This window comes from Lolium rigidum, chromosome 3, assembly GCF_022539505.1.
Source record: "Lolium rigidum isolate FL_2022 chromosome 3, APGP_CSIRO_Lrig_0.1, whole genome shotgun sequence".
NCBI classification, from domain to species: Eukaryota; Viridiplantae; Streptophyta; class Magnoliopsida; order Poales; family Poaceae; genus Lolium; species Lolium rigidum.
Genome location: NC_061510.1, coordinates 80,633,044 through 80,651,887, shown reverse-complemented (window position 1 = coordinate 80,651,887; position 18,844 = coordinate 80,633,044). Strand labels below are relative to the sequence as shown.

General features: G+C 40.3%; 2 protein-coding genes and 1 non-coding gene across 4 annotated transcripts; 1 reads left to right on the top strand and 2 right to left on the bottom strand.

The window, feature by feature from the left end:
* Positions 1–988: 988 nt before the first annotated feature.
* Positions 989–9,957, bottom strand: LOC124701861 (DNA polymerase I). Of its 2 annotated transcripts, XM_047233959.1 has the most exons (15): positions 9,767–9,955; positions 8,955–9,186; positions 7,646–7,725; positions 6,851–6,889; positions 6,444–6,462; positions 5,645–5,701; positions 4,569–4,696; positions 4,416–4,484; positions 3,751–3,836; positions 3,541–3,650; positions 2,353–2,403; positions 1,989–2,047; positions 1,721–1,765; positions 1,544–1,618; positions 989–1,458 (listed from the first exon to the last, which is right to left on the bottom strand). In XM_047233959.1, the coding sequence occupies exons 1-15, from the start codon at positions 9,860–9,862 to the stop codon at positions 1,342–1,344; spliced, it is 1,263 nt and encodes a 420-aa protein (XP_047089915.1). In that variant the 5' UTR covers positions 9,863–9,955; the 3' UTR covers positions 989–1,341. The 2 variants fall into 2 exon arrangements, with proteins under 2 accessions (XP_047089915.1, XP_047089916.1); XM_047233960.1 differs by lacking the exon at positions 5,645–5,701 and having other exon boundaries at positions 9,767–9,957.
* A 543-nt stretch (positions 9,958–10,500) lies between these two features.
* TRNAE-UUC lies at positions 10,501–10,574 on the top strand. Its single transcript has one exon. It is a non-coding gene; the product is annotated as a tRNA-Glu (tRNA).
* Positions 10,575–10,926: 352 nt separating this feature from the next.
* On the bottom strand, positions 10,927–18,633 carry LOC124701860 (coatomer subunit gamma-1; the record flags this gene model as incomplete). The annotated part of the gene is given in 18 exon segments (XM_047233958.1): positions 10,927–11,408; positions 11,698–11,937; positions 12,568–12,741; positions 12,827–12,958; positions 13,029–13,223; positions 13,309–13,449; positions 13,695–13,745; positions 13,838–13,993; positions 14,948–15,119; positions 15,242–15,492; positions 15,605–15,832; positions 15,905–16,012; positions 16,564–16,665; positions 16,740–16,940; positions 17,016–17,129; positions 17,299–17,349; positions 17,476–17,573; positions 18,544–18,633. Coding segments are annotated over 18 exon segments (2,691 nt in total). The 3' UTR covers positions 10,927–11,213.
* Between the last annotated feature and the right edge of the window lie 211 nt (positions 18,634–18,844).

Sequence of the window (18,844 nt, the reverse complement as noted above, 5' to 3'; positions counted from 1 at the left end):
CATCTCTTGGCTAATTCCTCACTAATTCCCGTAAACCAAACAAGGAAATAGGCCTCTCACATAAATTCTCGCATGTATTGCTTTGGCTCAACGCCAAACAGAAAAATGACGCATCCCACTCTATACAACTCCCTGCTCTGAACTACCAATCCTCTTCCATTTTTTACCAAACACGTTGTCGTTATACATGTCACTAGAGGTGGGTCTGTTGCTGTCAAGCTAAATGGGGTGAAAGAATATTTCTTTACCACAGGAAAAGGTTTAAGTCAGGACGACCCTCTCTTGCCTAGTCGCCTATGCGCTTCAACTTTGTGGTGGATATTTTCAGTTGTATGCTTTACAAAGCTGCAGATCACAATCCAAGTTGGAGGGGACTCTCCAATATGTCGACACACAATTCTTTTTGTTGACAATGACCTAGAAAAAGGCAGAAACGCCAAATGCATTTTAACATGTTTTGAACAAGTCATGAAGCCTAACTACAGCAAAAGTGAGTTAGTCCCTATCAATTTAAACCCTGATGAAATTGTGTCTTTCCAGGCCAACCTCGCCATCAACTGCAACATCAGCCACGCAAAAGGCAGCGGCGCTGCTCCCAGCACGTCCAGGCAGATCGATGTTACTCTAGATACAACACAGGTGCTTCGAGATTAGTGTTTGCCTAGCCTGCAGCTTCTATTCGACAGTACAAATGCCTTTGCAGGGCATGCCACAGCCAGGGAGGAGAATAACACCGATGGGGTTCTGCCTGACCACGCGCAGCACACCAGGAAGCACACAGCATAGCAACTCGTGCAAGGCAACATCACACAGAGGTCGTACGGGATGCAGCATCTTGTGTGGTTTGGTATTTTGCTGGGTCGGGCAATGTTGGTGGAGAGTAGACGACTGCACATATATTGTCATCGGCTTTACAAAACTCAACAGTTTGAAACGTGCCCGTTAGCCCTGCATAAGAGTTCGCTAATTCACCAAAAAAAAAACATAATTGAATGATGAATGAATCAACCTCCTTCCCTCTTCCCATCCCCCTTAATCAGAAATAGAAAAAAAACTCATTTGGTTCGACACTTTCCATTGCCCATGATAGTTTATCTACAAAGCTAACTAGGTTAGTTTCGCAATATCAGTGTCTAAACAGGCACCACTGTATCTTCCTTGAGCGCTGACGTGGGAAGCAAAATGTGGCAGACAGCAACAAAAGGTATTTCATTTTGGATATGGCCAGGTGCTCCCTAGGCAGAAGCAAGGCAATGGCATTGTTTCGACACCAGGTCTCCTGTCTTCTCGTGCAATTAAGCAAGCATTCTTGCCAGACCCCACAGCAAACATCTGACATTATCATGATTCAAGTTTATTCCAAAGATACAATGCTCTTCTGATGATTTGATCTGCTGACGATCCTTCTGCATACGCTTCCAAAGCTCGCAAGAGATTTATGAATTTGGCTCCGTCATCCTGAAGCAGAATAGCAGCATAAGCAGGAAGCAGAAGAACAAAATGAGAATAATATAGTGGTATATGATGTTGCAACTTCAGCCACCTTTGGCTTCTGAAATACAAGGTCAGGCGTCTTGAAAGGAACCATATACGACGGAAGGTCGCAGCGTAATATGGCCTACAACAATAGTAACTTCAATCAAAAGAATTCCGCTGTGGGATGAAAGAAGCTACTCAAAGATGGCAACTCATGAAAGAAGACAGTTAGAAAAGAAATTACCAGGCTTTTGCAAAGTAATGCCTGTTCCGATTGAGAGATCAAAGCCTGTAAAGGACCACAATCAACAGAACTCAATCTTTCCTTTATGGGAAAAGTAGGGGAGAACTCTACTAGAACAAATTACTCAAACATTTGAGAAACAATAACATATAATATACTTTACAGAGAAAAATGCAATCAGTAATCAAGACGACGGTGACATATTTAAAGATTAAGATGCTATTTTTACATTTTTACAATCTGCAAGATTTAGAATGGTCTGCTCTACCTGTTTGATTCGCTCGTCCTCAACTTCATTCACAGATCTCAATAAATTCTCCAAGGAACCTATTCAAGTTCCAGTGAAAGGACAATTTCCAATCAGGGTTGCTGTTAATGCAATTTAACACTTCCAGAAACTCAGCACAGTAAATCAATCAAGAATGGTGAACTAGTAATGGAACATCAGTATTTTTCAACCCTTTATGTATGCACACCCTCCTTTATTGCATCAGAATGCATTCTTAGCTGGATTAGTTTGCGACAAGCTAAAACTTAAATGAAAGCAAATAATACATGCTACGGTTCTCAAGTGATTCATAAAGATCTAGTACGACTTCCCGGACAAAAAAAGGTTGAGATAATTAACATACCGAACTTAATTATCAGTTTTACTGCATTAACATCTCCAATCCCATCAACTCCTGAAAAAGAAAATGACCAGCCATACAACAGTCAATAGTCTCCCATAGTGAAAATTAGTCTATAACTTGAATTGCATGAATGGATAGTCAACTTCACATGATAACATATTTGAGCATGATATCTCTCATGTCTCAGATACAAATTATGATATGCCTAAAAGATTAATTAAACCCTTTTTGGGGGGTGCGAGAGAGGAATCAAGAGGTTAATAAGACTTAGTAGGGTTCAGAACTCGTATGGTCCGTAAATAAACGGTTTGCCCAAATGAAACAGTAATAAAAAAAAACGTAACTTCAAGTAGCACCTAGCATTTCCTCCATGTTGAGGGTGGGTGCTTCAGTTTAGGGTTTACCTAATTGTGCGTCTGAAACTATTCTCAAATTTATAGATGTGCATTACAAAAGATTGTAAAAATAACATATGATCAATATGCCCTGCACAAAAAAGACAAAATGTATGACTTCTTTTTTTGGACAGTTCAAGAACAACCACTTTCCTTTTCTGTACTGGAAACATTTGATCATATAATTGTGAAACTTTGCAGGTGCACAAGTTTTAACATGAAGTAGATCTCTGTGTTTTTTTGTACTCACTGGAGTTGTTGAAGACTTGGGGGCAAGAAGGGGTGACTTAGAATTAAGGCATGAGAAGCGGGCTGAGTTTGGAGGCAAATGGTGTGGCTGCAAGATGGAGGCAGAGCTAAATAGGAGTGGAGGCAGTAGATTGCATTTGGAGATCAGTCGCAGCCATGGGCTCCAATGGAGGTGGCGCTACTTGCTTTCTTTGTTTCAATGAAGCAGAAGGGTGGCAGCACCACAACAACTTGTCTCGAGCTAGCTTAGCTACCAAAAGCTGCCCGCCTCACCCACAGGTCACACAGGCCACACAGCCCAAAAACCATCTAACCCGTTCAACCCAAACTGCCTAAATAAGAAAGTTTCTGCCTGTTTTCCTCCTGTACTTGAGTTTTTTTAATGCATTTGTAAGGTAAAGAAAGATATACCTTTCACATACAAAAATGCATGCCTAACTCACTCCAATACAGTTGGGCTGGGTTATAATGCTATAACTACTAGGAACGGCTTTATTTACCCTAGCTAGAATGGCATCAAAAGGCACAACGGTACAGAAAATACCTGGTATATTATCAGCCTTGTCACCCGAAAGTGCAACAACATCAACAAACTGTGATGGTTTTAGTGCTCCAAATCTCTTCACAAAGTCTTCAACTCCAAATGAAACCATCCTGTTTGTTCAGAAAAAATGAAACCATGTCAAAATGATGAAAATTATTTGTTTAACATTTCCAGCAGCACTTAAGAGAGGTAGAAACCAATTACACTAACCCAGAACCACGTGGAGAAATCCTCAGCAAACGTAAAGAAGGTGACAAAATTTGGAAGAAGTCTTTATCAGGAGAGACAACCCGTACCTTCAGAAGAGGACCGGGCATATTGAGACATAAAAGACATTAGCCATAGATAAGACACCAAATCCAACAGACTTCAATGAAATCAAGTTTTATCAGCTAAGTTCACGTCTTGCACATTTGGTGAAAAAAATAAAGAAATGCTGAGACAGCATTTAATTCCAGGTGTTGCCTAGTCGTTTCATTCTCCAAGTAAGAATGGTAAATTGTTTTATCGAATTGAATACCAGAACTACAATAAATTTTGCAAAAGAAAAAGAATCCAGTGGAGCCTTTACTTAAACATCATCATTCGATAGCTAACAGGATATGAGACTATGAACTAGGGATGGAGAGCGGCGCCCTGGTCCAGCCCGCTTCGTAGTCAAAATGAGTTAAATTAGTTGTAGCACCTTTTTAGCAAATTAGTTTACTTTGAACTAACTCATGCTTTAGCAGGCTTATGCTGGATGTCCGCTTGCAACCGTACTACGAGCAGTCCATAACAATAGTAGGGGAGAAATATTCATGAAGAGCAATATTTTGACAATACATACATGACAAAAGTATTTGAGGAATAGATTGTGACAGAAGTGTTTTTACCTTGTAGCCCGCAGACACACTGTTGACAGCTAGTGTACCAATAGCATCATCAGCTTCAACACCTGGAACCTACATTAATATTTTTGTCAATCCCAGATATCAATAGATAATAAATAATATCTTCAAAAACGTATGTACAGCTGCTTTTTTTACCTCAATTACTTTAATTGACATTGCTTTGATAGATGCCTTCAAGTATTGCATGCCCTGAACAATGGTGTCTGGTGTTGAGGTGCGGTTGCTCTTGTAAGCAGGGTATAACATATGTCGAAAAGTCATTCCTAGGAAAATGCACAGGAAATAGCATCAGGTTTCTATAAATCTAAATCCATAGAGGGTATAGGAGAAAACTTTTATTATTTAGAAGTTATTATTCGCAGACCTATATTCATACAGTTAGTGTTGCTTTATAAATGCTGACCAACAAAGAAGACAGCAAAAAGGAAAATAAAATGGATTGAAAATGAATTGTTTCAGCCCAGCAAGCTAGAGAAAACAACGCATGTCCAGACTTCAGAAGGACGACATCAGAAACAGATGAGCCCGAGTCTCCTGTTACGCACAACACAAGTACAGAATGAGGTTCTTTCCTATGTTACATTGCTCTCGATATGCTATTTACCTGTTAGGACCTCTATGGAATTCAGGATTTGTAAACAACCGGAATAGGATGTCATGACATGTTAGAAGCCTACAGTGATTGAGCGCATGTCATAGTTTTCATAGACACCGGAATTTTTTCAAGCGATCTAACCACTTGCTATGAATCCAATGGAAATGGTGTCTAGGAAAGCAATCCATAGAAATTTTGGCTGGTTCATAATTTTGAACCCAATGGTCTCCGCAGGCAAAATTTTATCTTGGATTGGAATCCTACACTACTGCCTTTTCAATGCAATGAAACGCAATAGTCATGTGTTTTCTCTAACAAAACACTACTCCTTTGAGATTATTTGATTCAAGCAGCCCTAGGCCAAAGAAAAGATTTGAACGAGAACTAGAAGAAACAGTATTAATTTCTTATAGATGAAAAGGCTAGCATTCCTAAGATGGAATCCTCGACACTATTCTACAACTCATATTTTATAGCTCCTACCATTGTACATTTTTCCAGGCCATCCATTGCGTAAGAATTTGGATCAGCCTAAACTTTCCGATGCATCAAGACAAGAAAGCCTCAGATTCTCCCATGACCCCATTAAGTTACTTGAGTTTATATCTACTCTTACCTTTTGCCATGTGACATTCTTTGGATGGCATGGCCTTATATTTACCATATGGGACTCCTGAAAAGAAAAGTTCGGCCACTTGTTTATGAATTTAAGAACTATAATGAGATGTATTACTTTGAATTTGCATAGCAAGGGCATTTTGTTTCATTTCACATACTACTAAACAAGGGGATATCCACATTTAAGAAGAAACCCAAACATATAAACTAACCCTGCAAGGCCACACAATAAAGATATTAATTTCAATTATGTCAAACATGTTGGCTTGAGTTACATTGACTCGTGTATGATAAAAGTAAGTCGGTAATATTTGTTTGGATTTGCACCATCGCAACGACGCATAAATATCATAGAGTTTCCCACCTTGTGCAGAACAAACCATTAGTAAATTTCAACCGAGCAGAGATAGATCATAAATGTGAAACGAAAGTGAGCAAAACACCACTTTGTTTGGCTGAACAACTAAGAGAGCGAAACAGAGAAGAGGATTAAACCATGAGCAGGAAAGATGAACTTCGAAAGAAAGTTACATGTCAGGAAAGATGAACTTGTGGAGCATGCTACATGTCCAAATATAAATAGTAACGTAAGACAATGGCTTGGAGAGAACAGTAATTGGAGTTAATATTTTGACTGTTGAAAACTATGCAAATTGCCATTATATGAAGTGGACGTACATTCAATTATGACAGCAAGAAACTGAGTAAAGGAATTAGTGCAAGAGCAGACATTAAAAATAATGAGTTTACTCAATAAATATGGGGATAATCCCAGGGAGACAGGCAGACAAGCTCACCATCATGGTCAAACACCACCTGCAAATGAGTTTAAAGCAACATAAGGGATCAAGGGGCTAAGAGGAACAAACAAGGGAACACACACAGAAACACACTGTAGTTTTCGTAATGCTGTAATCACTTCTCAGTATTTACAGCTTAGTTTGGAAAGTGCCAAATGATGCTTAAGGCCAAAATGTTGAAATAATGAGTATACTACAAATGTACAGGTTACCTACAGTTGATCCCTAAATATTTTATTCCAGTGAGAACTAGACTAAGGATATTATACATGTGCACATAAATTGACAAGCAGTTACCAACAAGAAAAGCTCAGGCATCGACCGCTAGAATGTAGATTTGTCAGTGAAAATACAAAATTAAATAAAAATCCTAATAGAATCCATGCTAGAATAAAATGACATACCGCAACATGAGATGGAATGAACTCCAACATGTCAAGAAGCTGCAGAGAAAACTCGGTAGATTTAAAAACCACAGCAAAGGATCACAAATATTACAAATTACACAGCTATGCAAAGGTAACAGTTCTAATGTCAATATAAAGTTTGATACTTAAAATAGTGGCGAAAGGTTAATTCATTAATGATTAAACCACAGAAGTATTGATCTTTTTCTTCAAACCCACAGTAACATCATATGCTCCCTATGACCCAGACGGGGCTAATATTAACTGAGGATAAACTTTTATGGTTGATGACGAAATATACAGATATGTACTAGAAATTGTGTTTCCCCCAAAGGTAACCCTAACGGCTCATCTTGGTGATAACCTATGCTATTGTCTGTCAAATGTCAATTAGAGTTCATTAGTGAAATGTCACTGAAGACAAGCATGGTGGGGCAAATTTTACACTAATCGTCCAAGTATAACGTTCCACTGACCAAAAACATGTCTTAACTCCAAAGGTTTCTAAACTTTTCTCACCTTCCATATTCTTTCACTTCTCTCCAATTCCTACTTGTCGATTTAGTAGTCTCTAGTGGATGATGAGAAAAGTTTACAAAGAGAATAAAGTACAATCATGTACAGTGTTCACTACATAAGTAAAGTTAACGAAGAAACAGAACTGCTCTAGCAGATTGTGTTTCCGACAAACTTTACATGAAACAATACATAAATGCAACATCAATTGCGAACAAATTTGAGTTTATTAACATCTAGGATGGCATTTAAAAGCTACAAACAAGTCCTACTCACCAGTGACAGAGCTTTGAATATAGTTAAAACCCAATCGCCATTTCCATCAGCATGCTCCAACTGACCATGTTGCAGCTGCGCTATATCCATAGAAAAAGAATATATGAGTTGTATATTACAACACTGAAAAAGAGCAACAGGAAAGAGTACATTTCAAACAGGACTAATGTACTTCAAACTTTGCCAAAACAACAAATCTGAGAACCGATTTCATATATGTACAGACTATTCTGCGGTTTTATATTACCATTGGTCTCTATATCTGTACTGCAGAATTGGTATTGAAGTCTGTAGTACTATCATTTTGTGATAGTTTGTAAATGAGCATGTAGATTCATACTCCGATAAAGATGGGGCTGAAAGATAAATGTGACATATTGTGCTACTGGAAACCTACTTAGAAATCAGCAGCACTTTTGGTGCCCTTTCTTTTGTTAACATCAATTGTGCCTGGAGAAAAAATTCAGGTGGTTTTGCAATAAGTTTTTTTGGGATGTATTTGACCAATTGGCATGGCAATCTGATAGGATTTCAGAATAAAAAAAGCTGCTGGCATCAGTTATCAAATGTTCTGCTGTAGTGCTAATTAAGATATATGTCCAAGCATAGCACAGAGTTGAACCAGAGACAGACCAGAAAATAATGTATGTGCACATCACAGGGTAGGCAATACAGCAGCTGAACAGCTAAACCATCAGTTTGTGAAGACATTTCACATATTGCAGTTTAATGAAATTGGCAAAAAGTGCCATGCCATATAGTACTAAGCTCAAGATTGCATGTGCGGACTAAGTCCGAGAGAGTACTGCTTTACTTTGAATTATCACACCAAAGTGACATGCCCTATAGCAAAGAGCTCAATATTTCTTTTACCCCTATATTTCATGCCAAGGATAACAACAGAATACTGCTTTACTTTGAATTATCACACCAAAGTAGAACTAAGTCCAACAGTTCCATATCAAGGTTGAGTTCCAACATGTCCTCTGCCATCGGAAGTGCTGATTTAAATACATGCTTCAAGACAATTCCATTTTTGTGATTACAAGGAATATGCACAGGCGAGCACAAGCATACGAGAGCACCATAAAAACACGCCTAGATTGATGGAAACCAGGGGTAAATCTATGAACCTCACAAAGAACATACAGAATCAAAGTGTGTGGGGAACTGAACACCACGATAAACCCTCAAAGGGTGGAGTCGCACAGCACACCCACAACTCCACCACATCACCAAGAGTGATTCTCAAGACATAACGACAAGAAATACATATACCAATACATCATTGCATAAGGGGAACACTGACCTAATATCTTGTAGTAGGATCTGTACATCACTGATGTCCCATCAACAAGCATTATTCTACTCTTTGAAGGGTCAGCAGGAGCAACACTCTCGCCAGGATTCGTCAATATGGTTGAGACACCTGAGGGCATGCTATCATCATACAGTGGAATCGGTGGGGCATGATCCACGGACGGTCCTTGAAAACTCTCGGTCGAATCGGCGGTTGGCAAGATGGACTGCTTCGAAAAAGCCTGATATATTGAAGAAAAAAATAGGGGCGGTTAATCAATTGATACTCGCAACACTGAAAACATTAAGGTTATAAACCAGTTGAATTTACTACTACTATGATTTCGAATCGAAAATGGGCTGAGCAATCCAATCTGCAACACAACTACATATTACAATGGAATCGGTGGGGCATGCTCCACGGATGGTCCTTGGAAACTCTCGATCAAATCAGTAGTTGGCAAGAGTGACTGCTTCGGAAAAACCCTAATGTATCGAAGGAGGCATAGGAACAGTAAATAAATTATACTCACGTTACTGAAAGCATTAAGGTTACAACGCGCTTGAATTACTATCATTCCGAATTGAAAAAGGGTTGAGCAATCCAATCTGCAACGGAACCACATGAATGCGCTCCACCGAACACCACTAAACTTCATCCAGAGGCAATGTAGTACAGGTCGCAATGAAACGGCCACCGAAGCTTCACCTAACGTTATTAGGGCTAGTTAATGTTGGCATTCCGGTGATTTTCTCTCTCCCGGGCCCAAACCTTCAAACTGTGAGATGGGGAGGGGATGAGGAAGGGGCCAGAACACGTACCCTTCGGGAAACGGCGAGCGGCAACGGGAGGCGCCGCGCGCCGGCGCGGAAGAGGAGGCGGGGCGCCGCCGCGGCGCGGAAGCAGCAGCAAGCCATTGCCGGATCGGACGCTACCTCTTCCGCATCGCCCGCGTGGATGGGGAGAAGGACTAGGGTTTAGGGATAGCGATTGCGGAGGTGCGCGGCGTGGTGGAGGAGCAGGTGTGGTGTTCGGCAAAATGTGCGAGGGGCGGAGGCCTGTGGTTATGAGAAGGGGGATTTTGCATAAGTGATCAAAATCCTTTTATGTGCTGGTAAAAGAATGTGGATGTTGATTTTCCGAGTTGTTATTTCCAGCGTCTCTCATGGCTGTGTAATGCGACGATGGCAAAAGTTCCTTGGAGTTATCACGTCAGATTTATGCTTAGTTGGAAGAAAAAGAATTTAAAAAATACAATGTTTTCTGTTCTTAGTTAAGACACGATCTCTTTAAATTTGAAATTTAAGATAACTGTATTTTCACAATTGTATCATATTCGAACAAGAATCATTGGTTAAACATGTAACCTATTTTCTTGTAAACATGTAACCTATTTTCTTGTAGGCTGCATCCGACCAGTGATTCGTGAATCTTACTTGATTCTTAACAAACACTACGCGATTGACAAGATTTAATCATGATGAGTACAAACATGTTGTCTTAGACAATCATTTTTCCAAATAAGTGTTGACAAATATTTTTTACCTACCACAACTCCATTGTCGTCTAGCTCGGTTAGGATATCTGGCTTTCACCCAGACGACCCGGGTTCAAATCCCGGCAATGGAACTTTTTTTCATTTTTGAAATAGGAAACCCTCTTTCCTTACTTGCATCCTCTACGAAGAGAAAGTCGTCAATTACTGACAAAAACACCGAGTATAACTTTTGACGGACCCCAGCAATAGCTAAGATTAGCCAACAGTAGTCTACAATTTACAGCCACAACTCGTAAGCATGCGTACCATATTGGAGTGTGGCATTTTGCAGCTCAAGCTACATGTAGCCTTTTTTTACATTTAAAAATGACATTTCATCATTTCAAAAAAATATGAACAAAAGTTCTTGAGATAGATAATGTTGTACTCTACCACTGTAAAAAAAAGCAATACGAAAGACTGAGTATTTTGGGCTGTGCAAAATTCTTGAGATAGATAATGTTGTACTCTATCATTGGCTTTATATTAGAGTGAGACAAAGCATCTTCAGAAGTTAACTGTGGAGTGAACGCACGGGGTACAAGATACACTTTCTGGGAAGCAACACAAAGTAAGTGAAGTAAGAGCATTTTGTAAACACCAAAGCATCAACAGGTACAATACTCTATATATTCTTACAAGACTGGAGACTATTTTCTTTCTGACATGAAACTGAAGACTATTTACCAGCTCTACACAAGTTTTGTTTGGTAGGGGTTGGGTGATCCGCTTTAGCCGCTGGCAACAATTTCGTGGATCTTGTCACTGACTTCAGGGTCGTCTGACCTGACCGCCAGCTTCATCGCCACTTCCTTGGGCCCGCTTAGTCCAAATGATAACCTGACAAGAACCTTCATGTCCCCGATAAATACGCCAGATAGCAAGCAAATGTGCGATCTTGCATTGCTTGGTACCACCTCAGTGCCCTGCCAAACATGAGTAAACTGCTTAGCAGCCTTTCAATCAAAAATGTTGGTTGCGTTTGGTTTAAACCATACATAGTGCATCCTAGAAAAAAAATTGGGCAATCTAAAATTTTCACAAAGGTTTCGCCTGCCCATGATTTGGTAAATGATAGCAAGAAAAACAAAACGAGTGGGCAAAGAGGCATTGACACGACCAACCATCCAAACCATGTTCCAAGAAACGGCAGAGGATGAACATAAGCATGGACAACCATCTTAACAATGTTAGTGTAGAGAAGTGGTAGCTCACCTCACACGGTTGCATGCCAAGGATGCCAGTGACAGCACTCACGGCCTCAGCCAAGCTCTCTCTAGCACCAAGTCCATACTCATCGACACGTTCACTTTCAGGGTCCATATTTTCCCAGGCATTTCTAAAATTGGAGACTGCAACCCTCAACATATAATCAGCTGGAACAATGTCAAGGTCTTCTATTTGGTATTCATCCTCCACACCATCTTCGTCGACTTCCCCTGAAGATGTGTCAACCTGACAATGGGAAATAAAATTAATTCAAATAACATAAAAGTCAGTCCGTACGCCAGTTGAGGTTACATGTTATTCCCATGTTTCATGGGTAATGGCATATAATCGTTTGAAGAACATGACTGTATTATATTCCTATCTTTTTAAGACTTCCAGTTGTATGAACAGATGAAGCAGGTTTCGCATGAAAGGGCTACTTGGTTTGATGCCAACATTTGGCATACCAATGTATTCAATTGGGAAGACCAATACTCCCTCCGTTCCGGTTTAATTAACGCGGGGGAGACAAAACAAATGAGCAAACCATTGTGACAATTTAAGTCAATTAAATCGGAATGAAGGAAGTACTTGCTAAAATTTGACAACTTTTTAGAGGCTGGCAAGGAAACTTGGTAGCCAACTTTTTGCCTTGCCTAAACATTGGCAATGCCAAATGTTGGAATCAAACCAACCAGCCCCGAAGAATCCAAAAGGTGAAACCACAATTTTACACATTGATCAAAGTGAGAAATAGTTTTAGATAAAAGATTTTCCATATGGCCTAGACAGCAAGTCCCAAAGGTAGCCTCAATTCATATTATATAGAATGTTTGAGTTAGAGTCCAATACTACGAGGAACATTTTTACACTTACCTCCTTAACAGTGAACTTCAGCACATTTGAAAATTTCCCAGTAGCAGGAACATGATCTGGCTTTTCGAAAGCAACAAAAATTTGACCAGGTGAATCATATGGCAAGCTTTTAAGAGGCTTTGAACAAACTTCTGAAAAATCTTCAGCATCCGTAGCATCAACATAGACGGTAACCTGAAAGAAGAAACGGATATTAATCAAATCTTATGCGGGAGTTGACAATTTTTCTCCAATAAAATGCTTAAAGGCCATCGCTTACATCTTCTAGCACTTGTTCGGGTATAGTGTTGGTACAGTTGTATTGCAATACAACATGTCTTTCGTAAATGTGCTTAACCACGTTAACAGCATATTCAGTCTCTGCCTCGGTCAGCTCCACAGGTTCAGACGACTGGGGGAACAAAGAGAAATTTAGCATGTGCACTTGTCCAAAAGTACTTAAATGTATTTACTCTGCAAACCTTGAAGAGCCTTCCGAACCCAGAGAACTCAGCAATGGATGAGAGCACCTTCTGATAAGCGTCAACAGCTGAAACAGGTGCAAGGGCAGGAGCACCAGCAGGTGCCTTCTTTCCATGGGCCTTTTTATCCTGAAGTGGTTGTGACTTAGCTTCTCTTGACACTAAGGATATATCAAAAGGCTCCTCGGATGGTTCCTGCCATATTCTTTAAGATGTGAGCATAGCATAGGGTATGATTCCGTTGAAACATGAAAAATGTAATGCTACGCTGTAAACATACATAGGTTCTTAGACTTGCTGCCAAGTTGGCAAGCGGCACATCAAAGGATCCAAATAGAAATTCTTTCACATCCTTCTCAGAGTTACCTACAGCAACTTCACCACTCAGAGTTTCGAGATAAAGTGTAGCACGATCTCGGACCTACAACAGGAAAGACCAATTAGTGATTAATAATTTATTATTGCCCAGATACATCATGCAACTACTGTGTTTTAATGCTGCAGTAGAATCCACACTACTGTGTTTTAAACTTTTAATGCTGCAGTACAATCCAACGAGAGGTCATCTGTTAATTAAGTATTGCAAACATAATGGGAAATTGTTCTATTGTGGTTTGCATTGCACAAAAGGGAAATAATTAAGATCATGTGGAATTCCAAATTTACCTCATCATCAGTGTCAAAAAGGCACCGTCGCAGAAGAACAAATATCCGAGGCTACAACCGAAAATCATAAATAATATAAGTTAAATATGCAGAAAACAAAGTGGTGTAAGAACAGGAAGAACGGATGTATGATTTTATCATACCTTCAATTCATCGACTAAGGCACCAAACTTTGCCAATGTACTAACAGCACTAGCACGAACGGTGGAATTTTCCAATATCACACGGTTGTAAATGTAGCGTATGAATCTACTTGGATCTGATGTTCTTGGACCTTCATTTCCCAGAAAGTGCAATATCTGCCAACAAGAGAAGATACTATCAGGACATCTTTTTTTTTTACAACAACTCCAAATTCTGTGGTTAATCAGAAAACCATCAAACAGTTCCTCATAACATCATGATTGATGAGGAAGTATAATAGAAAGAATGGTTAAGCAATTGAGCACGTTAAACACCGACGCGATGTTCAGGCCCATATTGCTGTATGACTAATGACCATATGTACAAATCAAGACAAAATATAGGAATATATTCGACACCGTTCATAGTTTCATTGAATGGAATATAGAATATACCATAAACAGATCATCCAAGCACATTTCAACATTGTTTAAGTAAGGTGGCATAGAACAGTTGACATCAACGAGTAAAAATCCCTAATATGAACAGAACCTTTCCTAGGCAAACTTATGATTACAAACATATTGTCCGGTCCACCAGAACTTTCACTTAATGTTCTCTATAGTATAACGGGTATGTTGCATGGTTCAAAGTGAAATCGCCTTTCTAGACTCTTTAGCTGATTTGCTGGAGACATGATGTTTTTACATGGCCAGCTTAATTTCGTGACAATGTAACTTTTACAGTTCTAGCTACAGATGTTGAGAACATGTGTTGTTTAGTATTTTGGGGAAGGATCAAACAATAAGCACTGAACTCCGATAACATGGGAGTAACAAACCTCTCATGAGACACAATCTTCTGACTACTGTTAGAGATACCAAAATATCACCAATACTGTCCCAGATATCACCATAGTAATAATTGATAAGGTTTACTATCCACGGCATTTTAAAACAATATCAAGTAATCACTACATGAAATATGTACGGAAGCTATAAAAGGACTTACTGGGCACATGCCTTAAATATCAAACAAGTACAACAGAAAAGTCAATTCATAGGTAGCTGAATCTTGGGAGTTAATGACCATTGCTTAATCAACAGTACAAGCATAACAAATGTAAGTACCTGAGTAGAAAGATACGTGAATTCACAGTCTTCGATGAATTCGCAGAGATGCAAAAGACCCATTTCTTTGGCGTCTGGTATCGCACTGATCAGTGTAACTATAGAATCAACTATGGCCTTCTTATACTCAAAGCCCCCTTCTTCTCTCAAACTGTTACTCAAGAAAATCATCCTACAGAAGAAATGATAGTCAAAACATGGACCATGGCAACTTCAAATAGTCAAAAGATAAGGCACTACTAAAAGAAATAAATGTTATATGAAAGTATCAACACCCATTAGTTGCTCACATACATCGAACGGTGCTTCAGTGGGAACTTCAGGCACAGAGATCGTATAGCTTCAACAACAACTATCTTGAATTCATCTGCTATGTCAGACATGAAACTGGTAATCTGTTTCATGAGGCGATCAACACTTGACTCATTGCCAGTTTTAAGAAGTGTAGTGATTGCCAGGGTTGCTATACTCCTGTTCTGGTCTGACATTAGACTTTCTAGGTCAACATTGCAGTTTGTGACAGCCAAAGGGCGTGTTAAAGCAACCTGCAATACAAAAGGTGTATCAAGATATGGACACAACAAACTCTTAAAAATAGGATATGAACACAGGACAATATTTGTGTACATCAAAGCTTTATCAACATGTATGGTTTACCTTATTGAGTGTACGGACAGCAGCAAACCGAAGGACAGGCTTGGATGAGCTCAGAAATAACTGTAACACAGTAATCGCTGGTGCTAATTCACGACTTGTGACGTCCATCTCTGTTATTTTCCGTGCAGCCTCTAAAATCACCATTTCTGATTTATGTCTGAGGCATGATTCCAGATAGTCAAAAAATGGGCGATCACCATTTTGTGTGTTCATGCTCTCACGTATTACCTACAAAATGACAACTCGCGTTTTTAGCAATTTACTCATTTTAAGGTTCCAGTAGAAGTAAATATATGTTACCTGGCTCGTGTAACGAATCAGAAGACATTGTGCAAGGGGCGAGCGGACAGACCCCTTTGTCAAACTAGAAACCAGCTTGCTAATGGCCAAACGGTCATTCTGTCTGGTCTGCAAGTTTGAGACAAATTTAACTGAACATCAATTGTCTGAGGTTAACAGAAACTTCTACATAGCACTACTTTACTCTCTCGTAACAAATGCAGCTCACTAAAACATCTCCATTCTCATGTGCCACTATACATATTTGGACATACTATAACCAAAGCGAAATTGTAGGTGTAACATGAATAGGCCATTTAAATTTTAGTTCAGCAAAAGCCAAAAGCAGCATATATAGAGCTGCATTTAAAGCCACTAGCCCCTCGAGCTCGTTTAAGTAGAAGTTTCCGATATAAAAGGTTCATTACAACAGCACTGGTATAATGGTGCTGGCATCAGCTTGTGCACAAGTTAGTGCTCCATAACGTATTTCAGCTCCCAAAGCATACTGCCCAGAATATGACCTGACCAGTCCATTCACTGCACTGAATCTATAAGCTATCAGGTCAACCTGGATGCAGCCATGCAAGGATCAATTCAAGGACACTGTTCTCCTAGAACAGCATTAGAAGACGTGCAGCTCTATAGCTTTCTCTTCTATTCTTGAACAAAATTTATACCTGGTGAAGAAGAGCAAGGCCATGAAATTGCACAAGTGCAGCTCTTGATTGCACAGCTTCCTGCACTTCGTTGCTCCATCTTTTCACAATTTCTGGATTTGCCTATACATTAAGCATACTTTTTTAAGTATCTGCAAACAAGGTATAAAAGTTTGTGTACAGAACTATGTCAATACCTGAAACAGGTGAATACCACTAACAAGAGCAGCACTAGCAACCACAGGATTTCTGTCTACAATAGCTTGCTTCAAGTATCTCTCGATTTGAGTAAGGAGGTTGCCATCAATTATTCTACAGAGAACTCGAATAGCATTGGCACGGTACATATCTGTCTTACTGTTCATGTCTTTCATCAATGAGCTTGTGACTATGAAAACCTGTTGCAGACACAAAACTCGATCGACTTAGAATGAAAACATGAAACAAATTACTGCATCTGAAACAACATTCACCTCATCTGAAGATGGAGAAAGCTCTTTGATCATTAAATAGACCAGCCTCCTAAGACCAGCATCATTGGACTGGAATAACTTAGTTACTGCAAAGAAAACTCCAGTGGCCTCAACCTGCAACAGAACATATCCATCAGGGATAAAACAAGCTCAATATCACAATTGCTCTTTTGAAAAAACTACATTGCAATCGGATCAATATTTTAATCTTCAACTTTAATACTTGACACCGTGGCTTGAATCAGTACACATTACAAGATCATGCAGATATTCACTATCATACCTTTGTGAATGTCTCTCCTTGATTAAGTAAATACAATAACTTGGTGATGACCTGCAAAATTCCAGGGCATATATCAAGCAAACGGCAAAGCCCATGAGAATAATAGGGAACAAATATACAGTTAACTGCATTATCATAGAGGATGAGAGAAACACCGTTACTGTGAGCAATGCTTACCTGCGAGCATTTTCTGGCATCAAGCTGAGGATCATTGAACACCCGTGCCTCCTGCAGAACAGCCCCCTTCTCAATCCCGAAAAATGGCGAGTACTCGACTGCAACAGCTTCCACACAGTTAATAAACATGCCATATTGTGGAAGCATTTATTCATACTGACCATGATCTAAGAGCATAGGAGATAGAAACCTTTCAATAGAAGATCAAAACTCAAACTCAGTGCAAAAACCACTATCAATGTCAGAACCCAGTTGTTCAAAAAGAAGCTATGTTTTTCAAAGTAACTGACCCAACTTGTTACATCTAGACATCTTCAATGCAAATATGGACCCATAGAATCTAATCCAAGCCCACCCGAAACGTACAGTTCACTCATCAATCAAGATTAATCTTGGGCTTTACGAGAAACGGGTTCGGAACATTGGACCAGTCTCAATCTATTGTTTTCACATCGTGTCAGCTATAAAATTTGTTTGCCGCACAGATCACCGGTGTCCTTAAACATACCAGCCAGTAATCTGATGTAAGCTCTAGTTGCGCAATCAATCAAATGATTCATGCAGCAAACATAGAAACCAAGTGTGCAAAAGATGGTACACTGTTAAGCCAGTGAAAACGGCACATCTATAACCAGCAGTGAGAATCTATCACCAAAAGCATGAGTAGCCTATCATCGCTAAAGGGGCTGAACGGTCCATAACAAACGTTTTCGCGCAAACACAGTGGTACGTGGGCTAAGAGGTTCCAGCGGCCAGACGTGACCGGAGTCTCATCCAGCGGCCAAACGTTTTAGGTGCAGTCGATGCAGATCCGCCTAAATCCGAGCTCTCCAGCCCCGATCCTGCACCAAATCAACCGCCGCTCGTACCAGCAACATCGCGCGAGGGGCACACTTACGTGAGATCCGCCGCGGGATCGCGCCAGATCCGGCATTCCCTTCGGCGGTGGCGTCCCCTCCGGGTTGCATCATGATATCCGAGCCAAAGCAGCAGCAGGCAAAGGCAGAGGGATCGCGAGGAGGGGAACTCGGTAGGGGTTTAGCGAGAGGGGGAGGGAAGGGAACTAACTGTCGGAGTCGTCGTCGTCCTTCTTCATGTAGGGCTGCGCCATCTCCGGGTCCGTGAGGTCGCCGGCGAGCGAGCGAGGCATGCGACGATCTGATCGCGGAACCGCCGGAACGGACTGCCCGCACCGTGTTGTGTTGGTGGAGTGGTGGGTGGATTCTGTGTCCTTGGAGCGGAGGTAGGTTCTCTGTGTCGCCCGGATCCTACGCAAACTCGGCCGTGCGGCGGTGGGACTGGTGGAAGAAGGACGGTGCGGTGGGGGATCGGGAGTTCGGACGAGTCTCCCTCGAGCTCCGGTTTGTTA

Bases quoted from the DNA above. Each gene is read 5' to 3' on its own strand.
- LOC124701861 (XM_047233959.1), bottom strand. From the start codon at position 9,862: ATGGCTTGCTGCTGCTTCCGCGCCGCGGCGGCGCCCCGCCTCCTCTTC. The intron at 4,697-5,644 runs GTAAGAGTAGAT...GCATTTTCCTAG, and splicing joins AGAATGTCACATGGCAAAAG to GAATGACTTTTCGACATATG. The intron at 1,459-1,543 runs GTGGCTGAAGTT...ATTCTGCTTCAG, and splicing joins TTGTATTTCAGAAGCCAAAG to GATGACGGAGCCAAATTCAT.